This window comes from Aspergillus eucalypticola (assembly GCF_003184535.1).
Source record: "Aspergillus eucalypticola CBS 122712 chromosome Unknown BO83scaffold_2, whole genome shotgun sequence".
Classification (NCBI taxonomy): domain Eukaryota; kingdom Fungi; phylum Ascomycota; class Eurotiomycetes; order Eurotiales; family Aspergillaceae; genus Aspergillus; species Aspergillus eucalypticola.
The window spans coordinates 138,629-154,926 of NW_020290276.1; the positions used below are offsets into that span (position 1 = coordinate 138,629).

Below are 16,298 nucleotides of genomic sequence, written 5' to 3' on the forward strand. Positions count from 1 at the left end.
CTATTGACACCTGAGGCAGAAATCGAGCTCAAGTGTCGTGGTCATGACCGACTCTCAGCACAGACCGATTGAACTTTGTAATATGCTTATAGCCTTAAGATAGTCATGGTTTAGAAATACGACCATGCTTATAGCCTTAAGATAGGGCTTAGAGATACGACCATCAATCACCTAAGACAATGCCGCTTTGATAGCAGGATGCCTGCTATGGTCTTGGTCTACAACATCTCCCCTTGAGTAGCCAGAATTTCAACAAAATAGTCGTCCCCATGCATGAACCTAAATCTAAGACAAAAACAAATGAGACGTGCCCAATTGCTCGTATCGCACAACCTCAGACAACAGTTTATTCCATCGTCTATCATACAATAGTACAGCACAAAGGAAAACGGGAAAGGGAAGGAAGACAGGCTAAGTCACGAGTGCTTGGTATTTATCTAGTGGTGTCCGTGGTGCTCAGGCTGTCCCTTGTAGCCGACGATGTTCATCCGACCAATGATCTCGCCAACAGTGAAGAAACCAACGATCTCCGCAGCGGTGACACCAGCCAGAGCGATCTCCTTCTTGTTGGCGGTACGAACGCGGGAGATGATGTTCGAGGGAGCGAAGCTGGAATTCTTGAAGGCGGCAGGGTTACGGAAGGCGTTGGTCAGAGGCTGGAAGTAAGCCTGGAAGGTGGCCATGTTGCTATAATCCGTATTAGTTGACAAGGGTCACGGTTCGTTCAGATTAGTTGTGGGCGCTTACGGAGGAGTCATGTTCTGGCCACGGAAGACCAGCTTAGCAAGCTCAATTCCGACCTTCGAGTAGTAGACGGTAGGGGGTATCATGGCTGCATTGACACGACAGATGATTAGCAATGCTCCAAAAGATATAACAAAAATCCGGGGATGGCTCCACTCAAAGAGTGAATCACGACATGACGGCTTCCGGCAATGCCACCGTCATAGTATCATCCCAATGAATATTCGAAGGGGTTATTTGTTGCAAATAACATGGAGAGTCCGCTTACAATCGACAAAAGCGATGACTTTTCCGGTCCTTCCACCGACCTTCCTGAGGGCGCTACCGAGACCCTGGGCGGCGTTCGAGATGGCGGGGCCAGCCGTCGAAGAGACGCGAGAAAGACCCTCAGACGCCTTCGAGGCAGCAGAGGAAGCAGTCTCGCCAGCCTTGGAGGCGGCTTCGGAGGTCGAAGAAGCGTACCTGACCGCAGACCTGCGGGTCAGGAACTGCGATTGCCGAAGCACGGCACGGGACGCCGTGGCGGGCATCTTGAAGACCACTGGGGGAGATAGAACGCTAAAAGGAAAGAATGACTCTGAAAAGTCGCAGGTGGAGGACAGAGGAGTCCAATGGCGGTAGGGTCAAGAGCCGGTGACACTGGATCGTCGCGCAATTGCAGGACCAGAATTGAGATTTGAAGTCGGGAAGTTCAGGGAAGAGCCTCCACTTCCGTGTCACGTGCACTCGCGCTCATGCCTTGTTTATCAAACCATCACACCAACTCGATCTTTGCGAATCCAACACACTTGGCGATTTCGCTTCTTCCAATTATCAATTCGGCCAATCGCACATTGATACTACATCTACATTAACTTGGTCAAACTCTGTGGCCCGGTGTATCCTTACAACATCCGAGGCTTCCGTTCTGCCGAATGGCCGTGCTAATTACCTCGCAATCTACACGTCAGTTTGAGCTGGCTAATCCAAAGATAGACATAATGTGCCCACCACATGTGGAAGCACTTCCATGCCAAATTGGAATCCTCGGTGGGTGGCTGACTGGATAACAAGGAGTATCAAGCTTTTTGTCACGTCGCATCCACTTCAACCTATTCCCTAACACTATACCTTGACAGCCACCGAGAGCCAGTCATATCACCTATAGCCAGTTACCGGCGCTATCATACAAACCAGAGAACATGGAGGAGTATATAGCGTGACCGGCTGTCTGGCAATCTATTAGGAGGACCAGTTTGGGGTCTCTATTTCAAACACCTGTGGTGGTTAAGCGGACAGGCTATTGAATGTCAAACACTTCAAACACCCCTGCATATATAATCGCCTGAGATATCAACACCTGTGGGTACAAGGCAGCATTCAGATTTGCTAACGACATGAATCCTTGATGTGTATAGGGCTCCACATGTATTTTCGACAGTGGACAAACCCCAGCAGTGATTATGCTAACAAAGTCATTATCGAACGAGTATCGTTAAGAGACCATCAATTCTCTTCGTATTGCATCTCCTTTTGACATATCGGTTCAAGCCCCCGGCTGTCTGTCATCCATGGCATCCACTACAATGAGATGAAAGCAGCCTTCTGTTCCGATAAAGCCTTGGCGATGCTGATTATCATTGTTCGATTGGTAGCATCAATAGCTTTTCATCTCTTAGGAGCCTTTATCGTAGTCACTGAACACACAGCAATTATTCAATGGATCACAGTCTGACAGCTGCCCTTTGAAACACTGTAGCACACTTCCTCAAATGTAACATTACCTTCTTGCGCTCTTATCTTAGTTGTTCTGCGTACAAGCCTCCTTAGCTTAGCAGCCTAACAGACCACTATACGAAATGATTGAAACAGGTGTACATACTGCTGACAACACCAGCACATGTACGAGACGAGACGTATGTACTGAATCACATCCAGTTTTTATGAAATACCATACACCAAACCCCCCTATCACAGCAGCTTCTCGACTTCACCAAATACCCAGAGTAGCACACCAGCACACCAGCTCTATAATGCTACTCAAATCAGATGATATGGCAAAGCCCCTGAAGTCCTTTCTGCTAGGAGATATGATCCATGCGATATCGATGGTAGGAAATATCTCTGTTATAATGAAGGTACGTAAACCTAGCTTGGACCCACGGGCTTTTCTCAGGCTACCTCAATGGGGGTAGTGGATACTAGGATAACGGTAGTGAGTAGGAGAACTCAAGCCGCTTTTCTTTATGGCAAGGGCCCCCGGTATTTGGCTTAGATGCCGGACTCCACAGCTTTCAGATGGAGCCGTCAGGCAACGGCTCGTCGACGATCTTCAAATAGACGGAAGAGTAACCGTCTTTCTTGATGACCTTTCGTTGCTAGGGAGGAAGATACTGGGGCCGATTGATCAATTCGAATAAGTAACGAAGGTGTGTGCTGAGAGATTGGAATCGCATTGAGGGTTTTTATGGTGATGAAGGCATTGATGATATATATAGAGAGAGGTTGGGGGGGGTAATGGAGGGATGTATTAGAGTTCTGTGAATAGCTTCTATGACTTATAAGTAGCAATCAACATACTAATGTGATATACACTTTTCATGATTAAGTCGACGAATCTTCTCATGCAGTTAGATTTCAGACTACTGAACGTATTGGGAAATCGCTCTTCTCCTGTAGGGCCCGGTATCTCAGCCCAGAAGTAACCACATTCTCGTCGACTGCTACTTTAAGCGGAAACCTAAGTAGTACCAGTACATTAAGTCACTTAGATTACTCTTCGGTAGGCTATCAGGATCAGCTCGAGTGCAATTTCACTAGCAATGGGACCCCGTTTAGCAATGGATCCGAGCACACGTTTGCCCATATCAGGAAGCACTAGTGCTCATAATCAGGCAAACAGGCGAACGCTGTACAATTAGTATGGGAATCAGATCGAAGCAGTCTTGGTGCCAGGACTTCCAGATTAGGAAAAGTGAAAAGATAGACCGTCGGACTATTCAGTGTCCTAAATTCCATTCCCACTGTGGCTGATTGCTTTAGCCGACCAGCAGTCTAATCGGGAATGTACTGTGGACTTATAGGGGTCATATTTGTTGTTTAATGTCGATCTCAGCCCTCTCGGTTCAACGCATGGCTTCTGATCTGCTGATGAGAACAAATGGTGGACCGATCCATGGAAGGGTTTTGGTAAAAATGGTTGGTGTTCCTGATAGTCACGTGAAATGCCTGATTTCGGAGATCCACATGCCGCTTAGTCATGAAGCGCCACCAACTTCAGGATTTCTCTTCACCTGTTGTGCGTGTCGCGCCACGACGCAATCAAAGGTGGCTTTGCATTAGCAGTGCGCCCTGATCGTGCGACTGGTGTGACACCTACATCATCATCTCCGGCAGGAAAGCCCAGTTGAGGCTATTTTTACTGCGTGGCGCAGAACTCCTGCTGTGTATATTCAAAACCAAGCCTTCAGAGCCGGATTAAGCTTTATCCCCCATGCCACATCAATAAGGTTATGGCAGCTGAGCATAGGATGATCTCTTCGCCATTCCACAGAAAATTGTCCGGTTGATCTGCCCTGCTATTTTTTCATCGGCGGAAAATTGAGTTGCTCTATTGATTCTGGATCCGTTCCGTCGTCGGCACCACTCCATGATGTTCACAAAATATCAGTCGCGAGGCATACAGACAGGCTCAATTTCGCCCCTACTTGAACCTGCACATATACCTAGTCTAGCCCTTTTTAGTCCGTACTAGACAAGCAATGACAAGGCGCATCACAAATGCTTGCTGTTGGACACTAAATTGTCTGCCTAACAAGTGTATACGTAACGCCCATCGAAGCCAAGATCAGTGGGTCTCCACACCGTAGACCATGGTCCAATTCTAGAATCAGAATTGAGGAAGACAACTCACTTGATTGGGCTCTCTAACTCTTCATAGTATGGCTCGTTTCATGAACAACGATGCTGAATGGATAGCCTTACATAGCTTTGGGCCCCATCTACCTGCTGTCCTTTGATTCTTAAGCCAGGTCTTCCCCTACGTTTGCTGTCTTTCTCTTATACTGCATTTTCTGCACTTCATACAACCAGAATTCAAAAGAAGAGACCAAATTCACAATGTTCGGCGACAGTATTCTCAGCTGGTTCAAGTCCTCCAAACAGGAGTCGGCCCCTGAGGCCACCTGGGACCCCAACACTGTTACGATGACTCAGCCTCAGAGCCCTGCCGGTCCTACCACTGAGGGTGTCGTTACCGGTCAACCTGTACGGTGTCATCCTGATCCTAAGCTTTCTTTGTCTCTTGACGCTAACATGAACAAATTAGATTCCCAACAACAACATGGATGTGAGCCTTCGTGGTGGTGGTCCTCCCCCCGGACCTGGCGGTGACGAGTAAGTAACCACTACTTGAACCCTTGACTACAGTACATCCGTTAGATTGCAACTAACCATGCGTCTTGAATAGTTGCTGCTGCTGCCTCGACTGCTTCTGCTGCTGTGATGACTGCTGTGGTCCCGACGGACCTCCTGGTGGCCCTGGCGGTCCGGGAGGTCCTGGCGGTCCTGGTGGTCCTGGTGGCCCCGGTGGCCCCGGTGGTTGGTAAAGAACACCAACGTCTACGATCATGTTTCTTTTCGTTCTTATCATTTTACTCGCCACGTTCGAACTTGATACCACTATACTGAATGTGATGTTGTGGCGCAATGGATGAGCGGGAGCTTGTTTGCCTGACGGAGGACATGTCAATGGTAGATAAGCTCTGTGTCATGGTTGTTTTGTATGATACTTTGTTATTATTGGTTATGTTATATGCAAGACTCTCGGATTACTCGATCACCTATCACTTGGGGAATACTTCAACGCCCTTGCCGCTTGGGGCGTACTTTCATACTATAAAGACTGTATTCTAGTCCAAAGATATCTACAACACGGCATAATGCAATATTACCTGATCTATTTGGTTATATAAACTTGGTATACATATTAGAAGGCTTGCATAGGATACATATTCCGCGGCACTTAATGCACAAATACATATCGAACTGCTATGAACACAGTGGAATTATTTTCCTGCCTATGCCAAGTAGCACAACAATGTGAGCCTTACGTGCATATCGTCAAGATCAGGTATCCTGCATAGCTGGCCGGTAGCACAAGGCCGAGTATGGGCTGCATAGGGAACCTCACTGTTATCTATATAAGACGCAATATGTTGGATTCCGTGGTACATGATCGACTTGATTCGGGTATCGAGTGGATTGTAGTCATCCAGTTAGAAGCTATCGTATTCTACCAAAGTAGTCAGAACCCGCGGGACAATAGATAAGAACTGGATACTGGTTCGCACAGCGGATCTGGCATGCTCGAGCGCTTGAGAGCGCCTAACAAACGCTTTTTCTGATTGACTTCCGAATTTGATGTCCTTGCAGTTAAATGAAACTATAACACCCTGGTTAAGAACAACATAAGGTCCACGACAACAGCAAGGTACACAAAACACGTAATTGAAATCTACCAATAGAAGAAGATCATTTACTATCCATCCAACAGTGATACTACTTGGCAACCTGCTGCTTCATTCCGCGGGCGTTTATCAAGACATCGGATATCATAGGTGGCTGGCTAGCTGCTAACCCTTGCCGCCTATCAAGCATAAAGCATTCCAATCATGTCACGCCCAACCCAAGTAATGATCATCTTCCACTCTCAACCAACCAGCATCCAATGATGTATAAAATCCTGTTCACGATGTCTCACCGCAAGAAGCAAGAGCAAATAATGATCACTAATGGAAGATTCTCCGGGAGAATAATAAATAGCGACGAGGGAGGGCCATGATAAGAGGTTGCAGCAGCAGCAGCAGCGAGCAGGATTTGACCGGGTGCACAACAGCCTACATAAGGGGATCCTTCTTAGTTTTTCGCAAATCATGCGTTTCTTCAGCTTCCTCGTTGCAGTTACCTTAGCCTCATTGGCCATCGCACACCCGGGCCCTCATAAAAAAGCCACGAGAGCCGAAATCTCCCGTCGACAGGAACTGTCTTCTCGTTGCGCTCACCATGCCGGCGAATACAACGCAAAGAGATGGAAGAGGAGCTTGGAAAAGCGGCAGAATATTACGACCATCGAAGCTACGACGGAAGCACCTTACTATAAGACGATTCAGAATGAGACCTGTGTGCTCACGCCCGACGTGACATCCGGACCGTATTGGTGGACAGAGTCTCAGACACTTCGGCAGGATATTAGGGAAGATCAGCCAGGTGTGCCGCTGTCGCTTGATATTGGGGTGATGGATATGGCGACATGTGGACCCTTGGAAGGGGTGCTGGTGGACGTTTGGCATTGCAATGCTACGGGCAAATATTCAAGTTTCACTGGGCTGCGAAATGACATATCCAAATCTGAAACGCTACAAGAGCTTAACCTGACCTGGTTTGAGCCTGGACAGTCGGATATTCATACGGATAATCAGACTTGGTTGCGGGGCATGTGGCCGACGGATAGTAATGGGATGGTGGAGATGAAGACTATTTTTCCAGGTCAGTTGTACAACAATTCTCTGGGAATACATTGACATGCTGATATAAGGAGTTTGAACTTGCAGGCTTCTACTTCGGAAGATCAATCCACATTCATATTCAAGTGCATACCGACTGGGTGCTGAGAGACAACGGCACCCTTGCGAGTGGGAATACCGTGAGCACGGGGCAGGTTTTCTTCGACGAGGAACTTGAGCAGGAAATCATGGCGTTGGAGCCGTATTCCTCTGTGACAGGGATTCAGAGACTTGTTAATGGTCTTGATGACACGTTCCATAATGAGAATACCGATGGGTATAATGCCATTGTGTCGGTGGTTCCCATGGATGGGGTTGATGTGAGGAATGGAATGATCGGGTATATTACTGTTGGTGTGGATACAGAAGCTGTTGACCCTAAATTCCCGGTTCGATAAACTTGGGTCAGCTGGAACAGCTCTAGACTGGCTTGATAAAAGTGTGATGGCCATGTTCTTGATGAAATTACCCGATATGATAATGTTGGATAGAATTATATGAAACGCCTAGCTTGAATGATAGACAAAGCTCGCTTTTACTTGAGTAGGCGAGTCATAAAACCAATCAGTGATCAACGTACTATTGCCATTAGCTCCAGGACAGGGATTGATTTAGCTTCTTCCAGAAGGATCTGTGAAGCTCCACAGTTGGGCCCTCTTGTGCTTCGAACTACATCAAAACGTTATATTATCTTCTATGTTAGTATGTTGGTAACTGGCCGGATATCCATGTTGATGTCTAGATATTGTGAGCTAGTACTATTGCTATTCTCGGCTGAAAGCGAGACGGTATCTCAGAAGCAGGAGTGATGTTCACTGTGTCAAAACAGTATTCAGGGACTTAAGGAAGACCCTGTAAGGCTGCAGTTGACGGATCCATGAACTGTAGCTAGAAACATTAGTTTGGAAGTAAAAAATCTATGAGCCAAGTCAATCGTCCATCGAGGCATTTAACCGATTGCACCATACAACATGTCGGTGTATTATATGTTTTATGAACCTGTTCCACATGCTTTGGTTCACATAGATCGTAATTACTCTCGACAAGACTTCAATGTAGCCATATTCTCAGCAACAGCATTATACCCGCAATATAACCGTAACTCCTAGTGCTGGACGACCTTGCATACTAGCAGGGATGAAAAAGATGAGATGGTGGATACGAACATCCGTAATGCTCCACCACTGGGTGGATGGATCGCGTCGCGCCCACCGGAGAATTGCCACTCCGGGTAAATAAGTGGGTTGAAGTGTGCTCTTCTGGGTCAGCAATCCGAAACGAGGTGGAAGCCGTGACTTTCCGATGAATGATTGGGGAGAAAGAAGTAGCTAGAGGATTATGTTTGGGGTGAAGCGAACGGGGAACTAAGAATAGACCGATCAAATAACCTTGTCTGGATGATTTAACCGAGTTAATTATGTACTTAGATGCTACCGTATCTAACTCCTGGGCGGGATTGGATCGGAGAATGACTGCGATTGTAACATGTAGAAGCAGCATAGCAGGGATGACTGTATTGTGTATATTGAAGGTGTCAATCATCGTCTGGTGTGTTTCTTCTCTAACAACCTCTTCAATATTGTTCCATCATTACCAGTTACTCCTGTTGCCGTAAAACACCCGACTTTGCACTTGGGGGAACAGAACCGACGCCCCGATAAGACGGAGATAAGAGCCCCCACCGGTCGGCTTCCACAGAAAGCATAAGTGTTTGACTTGAGCAACCTATCCATTGCAAGGAAGGCTGCCCAGAAAGTTCTCTAGGCAAGCCACTGTTTCTCCAAAGCTTACCTGCGCACCAAGCTCGTGTTTATAAGCACACTATCCAGGGTAGTAAGTGCAACATCCTGGCTCACGGATGGTCTTTTGGACTGCGACCGCCGGGCAGTCTGGCCCAATGGGGGAGAATCCCATAAATCATGCCCCAGACCGAACCCCGCGCTCTGAGGGGCCACCGGGTAAATGCCCTTCTTAGCTTCTATCCACTTTCTCTAACCCATCAGTAAGCCCATGATGGACCCGTCGCGTTACTGCTATTTGGCAATGCTCCTATCGGTGGCGAAGGAACCAGCTACTTGCAGCCTCTCACATTGAAGAAAAGATCATCCCTGAGCTTTTTTTCTCCTTTCTTCCCCGTCCTTCAATGATGGAGGGGTAGACCGCTGTTACCAAGTACTTAAGCCCGGTAGATCCTCTTTCCGCTTGCTTTCCCATCCTGCTCATCCCTTGCGTTCACCTCTTCCGACTTTTTCCCTCCTCCCTTTGATATCTCCCCTTCATTCGATTAGGTCATCATGGCTACCGCAACTGTTCTCGAAAAGGCGAACATTGGCGTGTTCACAAACACCAAGCATGACCTGTGGGTCGCTGACGCGAAACCCACGCTCGAGGAGGTCAAGAACGGCCAAGGATTGCAGCCTGGTGAGGTTACAATCGAGGTTCGCAGCACCGGAATCTGCGGGTATGTCTTCCGTCCCTCTCACGACTGGCTTCGTATTTCCTGGCTAAACATTGGTCATCAACATCCAGGTCCGACGTGCACTTCTGGCATGCAGGCTGCATTGGGCCTATGATCGTCACGGGAGACCACATCCTGGGTCACGAGTCCGCGGGACAAGTCGTGGCTGTTGCGCCCGATGTCACCTCCCTCAAGCCTGGCGACCGTGTCGCTGTCGAGCCTAACATCATTTGCAACGCTTGTGAACCCTGCCTGACTGGTCGCTACAACGGTTGTGAAAATGTTCAGTTCCTCTCCACCCCTCCCGTCGACGGACTGCTGCGTCGCTATGTCAACCACCCCGCTATTTGGTGCCACAAGATCGGTGATATGAGTTATGAAGATGGTGCGCTCTTGGAACCTCTGAGTGTTTCTCTGGCGGGTATTGAGCGTAGTGGCCTTCGCTTGGGTGACCCATGCCTGGTCACTGGTGCTGGGCCCATTGGTCTCATCACCCTGTTGAGTGCTCGTGCGGCTGGAGCCAGCCCCATCGTTATCACCGACATTGATGAGGGTCGGTTGGAATTTGCCAAGTCGCTGGTCCCTGACGTTCGCACCTACAAGGTGCAGATCGGCCTCTCTGCTGAGCAGAATGCCGAAGGTATCATCAACGTCTTCAACGATGGACAAGGCTCGGGGCCTGGCGCTTTGAGGCCTCGCGTTGCGATGGAGTGCACTGGTGTGGAGAGCAGTGTGGCTTCGGCCATCTGGAGTGTCAAGTTCGGCGGCAAGGTCTTCGTCATTGGCGTCGGAAAGAACGAGATGACCGTTCCTTTTATGCGTCTCAGTACTTGGGAGATTGACCTTCAGTACCAGTACCGGTACTGCAACACCTGGCCTCGCGCGATCCGCTTGGTGAGGAACGGTGTTATCGACTTGAAGAAGCTTGTGACGCACCGCTTCCTCTTGGAGGATGCGATCAAGGCCTTCGAGACGGCTGCCAACCCCAAGACAGGTGCCATAAAGGTTCAAATCATGAGCTCCGAAGAAGATGTGAAGGCTGCTTCCGCTGGTCAGAAGATCTAAACAGTCGCACACTTGAGAACATACTTCAACTGCACATTTTTGGTGACTGGTCACCTCGGATACCTTTCGCATTCATGACACATAATTTTGATGACACTTGATGGATGGTTTATCCCATGTAACGTTTTCCTTTTTTCGATGTTGTTAGAGATCCCTGCTGGCTGGAGGCATAGAGATGCACGTAGAATTCTATTCCTTCATGTTCAACTCTCAGGCATCTGCATTTGGACATGTGTTGCAGATAGAGTAGCTGTCTCCTCGCAATGACAGGCGTCCGCACAGAATGAAGCGGGAGAGTAACCCAGAGCTGTAGGTTGACTGAAACACTTGGTCTTACATTCATTTGCGCACTCCCCAGGTCCTCAAGCTTCTGCCAGGGTACCCGACATGCTAGATGGGCGAGCTGCCCCTCGAGTGTTACAATAGTACTATGTGCTCAATATCTTATGCCACTGCCACCTCAACTGTTAAGGCTTGCAGCACTTACATTAGCGACCGCCTCTTGACAGGTCAGAGCCACCTATCAGCTACAACTACGTATCAGCCGACCGAGTCCGTTGCATCCGATGCTTTGTCTGACTCTTGGTGTGATTTGGAGTAAGCAGAAACATTTACTTTTGCCCATGTTCTTTGAACGAGATCTGATCCTGATCCTTTGAATGTCTCAGTTTGTTTGTTTGCGGGGCGTCAAGCGGGGCACGTGGTGGGGAGAATGAGGAGAGCCACCATCACCCGTCACTTCCTCGGTTCCATCTTCATACTACTATTCCCTGCCAGCAATGCTTACCTGCAGAAAATCAGGCCCACCATCCAAAGCATTACCAAGTGATATACCGATCAGACGTGTCCAAAGCCTAGGCTGCTGCACAAGATTCAATGGACGAGAACCGGTGTAAGTGACCCGAAATTATTATACAGTCCCTGCATCAGCCCCAAGCCGATAGCGGCGAAGATCCCCGATATTTGACCGAGATGGGACGACCATAGACTCACATTGTCTTCTTTAGGCAATCGTCTCCACGTTGCTCGGCTCTTCTCCCCTATGAACATTGCTTTTTCTCATCGCACTGCTCGGTTCATCCCGCCTCTTTGTCAGTTACATTCCTTGGCTTCGCTGATTGAATCTGCGGGGTCCGGTCATACCGCGCAACGCCACATTATGCACTTCAGCCAAGGCGCCATGCATTCAATGTCATCAGTCCGTGCCCAAACACATATAAGCTGCTGTGACCTCCCAGTTTGGATACAAACTCAAGGCTTGTTGTAGTCCGGGGTAATCCTAGAGCCAACATCACAATGTTGGGGTCTTTGCTTTTTCTCTTACCCCTTGTGGGCGCTGCTGTCATTGGTCCCAGGGCAGGCAGTCAGAGTTGCCCTGGGTATAAGGCGTCCAATGTGCAAAAGTCTACTAGGTCTTTGACTGCGGATCTGACTCTAGCTGGTACACCTTGTAATAGCTATGGCAAGGACTTGGAGGACCTCAAGTTGCTTGTGGAGTATCAGACCGGTGAGTGTTCTTGTATGAATCAAGGGACCCTGACTGACGGCTTTCTCCAGATGAACGGCTACATGTTATGATCTATGATGCCGACGAAGAAGTCTATCAAGTTCCTGAATCGGTCCTTCCTCGCGTAGGCAGTGACAAGGATTCTGAGGACAGTGTTTTGGAATTCGATTATGTGGAAGAACCGTTTTCGTTCACCATCTCCAAGGGAGATGAGGTCCTGTTTGACTCTTCGGCATCCACCCTGATTTTTCAGTCGCAATATGTCAGGCTTCGCACCTGGCTGCCCGATGACCCGTACGTGTATGGTCTCGGAGAGCACTCTGACCCTATGCGTTTGCCAACGTACAACTACACGCGGACCATGTGGAACCGCGACGCGTATGGCACTCCGAACAACACCAACTTGTACGGCAGTCATCCTGTGTACTATGATCACCGTGGAAAGTCCGGAACTCATGGAGTCTTCCTGCTGAACTCTAATGGTATGGACATTAAGATCAACCGGACCACAAATGGGAAGCAGTACCTGGAATACAATCTTCTCGGTGGTGTTCTTGACTTTTACTTCTTCTATGGAGAAGATCCTAAGCAAGCGAGCATGGAGTACTCGAAGATTGTCGGTCTCCCGGCAATGCAAAGTTACTGGACTTTCGGTGTAAGCTTCTCTCTTCCTGATTCTGTAGTCCGAATTGTATGCTGACTCTTCAGTTCCACCAATGCCGTTATGGATACCGCGATGTCTATGAACTCGCCGAAGTGGTCTACAACTACAGCCAGGCAAAGATCCCATTGGAGACGATGTGGACAGATATCGACTACATGGACAAGAGGAGGGTGTTTACCCTTGATCCTCAGAGATTCCCGCTCGAAAAGATGCGGGAGCTGGTAACCTACCTCCACAATCACGATCAGCATTACATTGTCATGGTCGATCCGGCTGTGAGCGTGAGCAGTGAGTAACTGGATCACACCCAACTATTCTTGCAGCTTCCGGCTAACATGTGCTTTCTAGATAACTCGGCGTATCTCACAGGTGTAAGAGACAATGTTTTCCTTCACAATCAGAACGGTAGTCTGTATGAGGGTAAGTATGCACATCTTCCATACCTAGCAGCATCAACTAAGCTCTACAGGTGCTGTTTGGCCTGGTGTGACGGTCTTCCCAGACTGGTTCAATGAGGATACTCAGGATTACTGGACTGCGCAATTCCAGCAGTTCTTCGATCCCAGGTCAGGAGTCGATATCGACGCCCTGTGGATTGACATGAATGAAGCGTCCAACTTTTGCCCGTATCCTTGTCTTGACCCGGCTGCATTTGCAATCTCCGACGACCTCCCACCAGCAGCGCCGCCTGTGCGGCCAAGCAGCCCGATTCCACTACCTGGATTCCCGGCGGACTTCCAACCTTCGTCCAAGCGATCTGTCAAGAGAGCGCAAGGCGATAAAGGGAAGAAGGTCGGTTTGCCCAACCGCAACCTCACTGACCCGCCCTACACAATCCAGAATGCCGCAGGCGTACTCAGTATGAGCACTATCGAGACGGATCTCATTCATGCAGGTGAGGGGTATGCCGAGTACGATACGCACAATCTTTACGGAACAAGTAAGTCTTCGAATATTTGTATGTATGATCCGCCATTAACAGTTTTAGTGATGAGCTCTGCTTCCCGCACGGCTATGCAGGCTCGCCGTCCCGATGTGAGGCCTTTGGTCATCACTCGCAGTACGTTTGCGGGTGCTGGAGCGCACGTAGGACACTGGTAGGTCTACCATGTTTTTTGCTAGTGCATCGCTGATTTGTACAGGTTGGGCGACAACCTTAGCGACTGGGTTCACTACCGCATCTCCATCGCGCAGATCCTCTCCTTCGCATCGATGTTCCAGCTCCCAATGGTTGGAGCTGACGTGTGCGGGTTTGGTAGCAACACGACGGAGGAACTCTGTAGCCGATGGGCGTCACTTGGTGCCTTCTATACGTTCTACCGCAATCACAACGAGCTAGGCGATATACCGCAAGAGTTCTACCGCTGGCCCACGGTTGCCGAGTCCGCCCGCAAGGCCATTGACATCCGGTACAGGCTCCTCGATTACATTTACACTGCGCTTCACCGGCAAAGCCAGACCGGCGAGCCATTCTTGCAGCCTCAATTCTACCTGTACCCAGAGGATTCAAACACCTTTGCGAACGACCGACAGTTCTTCTACGGTGACGCACTTCTTGTCAGCCCAGTCCTGAATGAGGGATCCACCTCAGTCGACGCATACTTCCCAAATGACATATTCTACGACTGGTACACAGGAGCCGTGGTGCGCGGACACGGGGAAAACATCACGCTCAGCAACATCAACATCACCCACATCCCTCTGCACATTCGCGGTGGAAACATCATCCCTGTCAGGATGTCCAGCGGCATGACGACCACTGAAGTTCGCAAGCAGAGTTTCGAACTGATCATCGCGCCCGACGTGGATGGCACCGCATCCGGCAGTCTGTATTTGGATGATGGGGACTCGTTGAACCCGTCATCTGTGACAGAGCTCGAGTTCACGTACAGCAACGGGGAATTGCACGTCCAGGGTACATTCGGACAGAAGGCCGTGCCGAAGGTGGAGAAATGTACCTTGTTGGGGAAGTCAGCGCGGACGTTCAAGGGCTTCGCACTTGATGCTCCTGTGAACCTTAAACTGAAGTAGTCAACACGTTGATTAGAGTAGTGATGAGAGGGAGTAAAAAGTAGTTAATTAGTGTCTCAGACAGATCGCTTACATCGTGCCCTTACAGCTCATCCAGATGATTGACATCTCTCAATAAGCATAAGCTCTGTTGCAGCATACATAAGCACGTAGCCACTAGCCAGGGACGGGACAGGACAGGAAAAGCCGGTGGCAGGGGATCAAGGGATAAGGGATACTAGTACTTCCCACCAAGGCAGTGAACATTCAAGCCGCGCCACCAAAAGGATACTGTCCAATCCTCTGCAGAGGAAGAAATAGCCGCATAATACGTGGGATCAACAACAAGCCATCAATCAAATCAACAATTACAGTTTCCCATCCACACCCATTTCAACCTCACCCACCCCAACCCAATCTGCTACATACATACATACATACATACCATGTGCAGTGCCAGCCGCCATGCCTCGAGCCCGCAACGCAAGGGATCAAGCAAGTACAGGACACGCGTCTTGGTACATACTACGCACGTACCTTGCAAATCCCATCTATCCCTACTACACGAGACAACCCTTTCTCCGGGGTATTCCTTTCAAATAAATACCCTACCCGGATCACCTCACCGACTAGTAGAATTTCACCATCAATTTCTCCATCTTCATCTTTCTCTATCCAACTTGATTTCGAATTAAGTAAAGAATCTATATAAAAAAAATGCATCTCAAATCCATCCTCCTCACACTCGCCGCGTCGACAACCCTCGTCGCCGCCGGCAGCGACTACTATTGTCTCATGGCGCAGGACGGCACGGGCATGATCCAAAGCCCGTACTGCTGTGATAGTTTCTCTCCTACGCCGGGAGATTCGATTGCTCAGCAGGGAGAGAATTGTATGTTCCGGAAGCAGAATACTTTTGAGAAATGATACAGTGGGTGGGTGCTAATAATTGTGTGTTTTGTTGTTGCAGGCCAGTCGATGGAGGGATATGAGTGGGTGGATCAGTGTCCTCAGGGTGGGACTGTCAAGTGTTGTTATACTATTGTAAGTTGTCACCAATACTTAGATAGTATGGTAGGGGTGACATGCTAATGATGATGGTGATGAATGTAGGGTCCTGAGTTCATCTGCAGTGCAGAAGCAGAGCAGAACACGGATGATGATTGAATCAACTACTACTACTACTTACTGTAGATCTTTGGGAAGAGAAAAAAAAGGTGGAAATTGAAATACTGTTCAACATATGACCCATATATACACAAAAAATGGAATATCCAATTATTGTACACTACAATTACAACCTTAACC

The 16,298-nt window shown here is 48.8% G+C and overlaps 6 protein-coding genes across 6 annotated transcripts; 5 read left to right on the forward strand and 1 right to left on the reverse strand.

Moving 5' to 3' along the window:
• Positions 1 to 247: 247 nt before the first annotated feature.
• BO83DRAFT_374371 (F1F0 ATP synthase subunit g) lies at positions 248 to 1,570 on the reverse strand. The gene is made up of 3 exons (XM_025530183.1): positions 1,013 to 1,570; positions 748 to 832; positions 248 to 687 (listed from the first exon to the last, which is right to left on the reverse strand). The coding sequence occupies exons 1-3, from the start codon at positions 1,272 to 1,274 to the stop codon at positions 438 to 440; spliced, it is 597 nt and encodes a 198-aa protein (XP_025392525.1). The 5' UTR covers positions 1,275 to 1,570; the 3' UTR covers positions 248 to 437.
• A 3,070-nt stretch (positions 1,571 to 4,640) lies between these two features.
• BO83DRAFT_374372 (uncharacterized protein) lies at positions 4,641 to 5,679 on the forward strand. Its single transcript, XM_025530184.1, has 3 exons — positions 4,641 to 4,989; positions 5,051 to 5,118; positions 5,192 to 5,679. The coding sequence occupies exons 1-3, from the start codon at positions 4,843 to 4,845 to the stop codon at positions 5,328 to 5,330; spliced, it is 354 nt and encodes a 117-aa protein (XP_025392526.1). The 5' UTR covers positions 4,641 to 4,842; the 3' UTR covers positions 5,331 to 5,679.
• Positions 5,680 to 6,656: 977 nt separating this feature from the next.
• On the forward strand, positions 6,657 to 7,755 carry BO83DRAFT_352118 (intradiol ring-cleavage dioxygenase; the record flags this gene model as incomplete). The annotated part of the gene is made up of 3 exons (XM_025528977.1): positions 6,657 to 7,098; positions 7,147 to 7,269; positions 7,335 to 7,755. 3 exons carry the CDS (start codon positions 6,657 to 6,659, stop codon positions 7,682 to 7,684), a joined length of 915 nt encoding a protein of 304 aa, XP_025392527.1. The 3' UTR covers positions 7,685 to 7,755.
• Positions 7,756 to 9,327: 1,572 nt separating this feature from the next.
• BO83DRAFT_433589 (NAD(P)-dependent alcohol dehydrogenase) lies at positions 9,328 to 11,149 on the forward strand. The gene is made up of 2 exons (XM_025535698.1): positions 9,328 to 9,747; positions 9,816 to 11,149. The coding sequence occupies exons 1-2, from the start codon at positions 9,581 to 9,583 to the stop codon at positions 10,807 to 10,809; spliced, it is 1,161 nt and encodes a 386-aa protein (XP_025392528.1). The 5' UTR covers positions 9,328 to 9,580; the 3' UTR covers positions 10,810 to 11,149.
• An 869-nt stretch (positions 11,150 to 12,018) lies between these two features.
• On the forward strand, positions 12,019 to 15,097 carry agdC (putative alpha-glucosidase). Its single transcript, XM_025537604.1, has 7 exons — positions 12,019 to 12,316; positions 12,367 to 12,971; positions 13,025 to 13,268; positions 13,329 to 13,400; positions 13,450 to 13,920; positions 13,969 to 14,077; positions 14,123 to 15,097. The coding sequence occupies exons 1-7, from the start codon at positions 12,106 to 12,108 to the stop codon at positions 15,009 to 15,011; spliced, it is 2,601 nt and encodes an 866-aa protein (XP_025392529.1). The 5' UTR covers positions 12,019 to 12,105; the 3' UTR covers positions 15,012 to 15,097.
• Positions 15,098 to 15,659: 562 nt separating this feature from the next.
• BO83DRAFT_413503 (uncharacterized protein) lies at positions 15,660 to 16,157 on the forward strand (the record flags this gene model as incomplete). The annotated part of the gene is made up of 3 exons (XM_025534490.1): positions 15,660 to 15,882; positions 15,961 to 16,034; positions 16,104 to 16,157. Exons 1-3 carry the CDS (start codon positions 15,708 to 15,710, stop codon positions 16,155 to 16,157), a joined length of 303 nt encoding a protein of 100 aa, XP_025392530.1. The 5' UTR covers positions 15,660 to 15,707.
• Between the last annotated feature and the right edge of the window lie 141 nt (positions 16,158 to 16,298).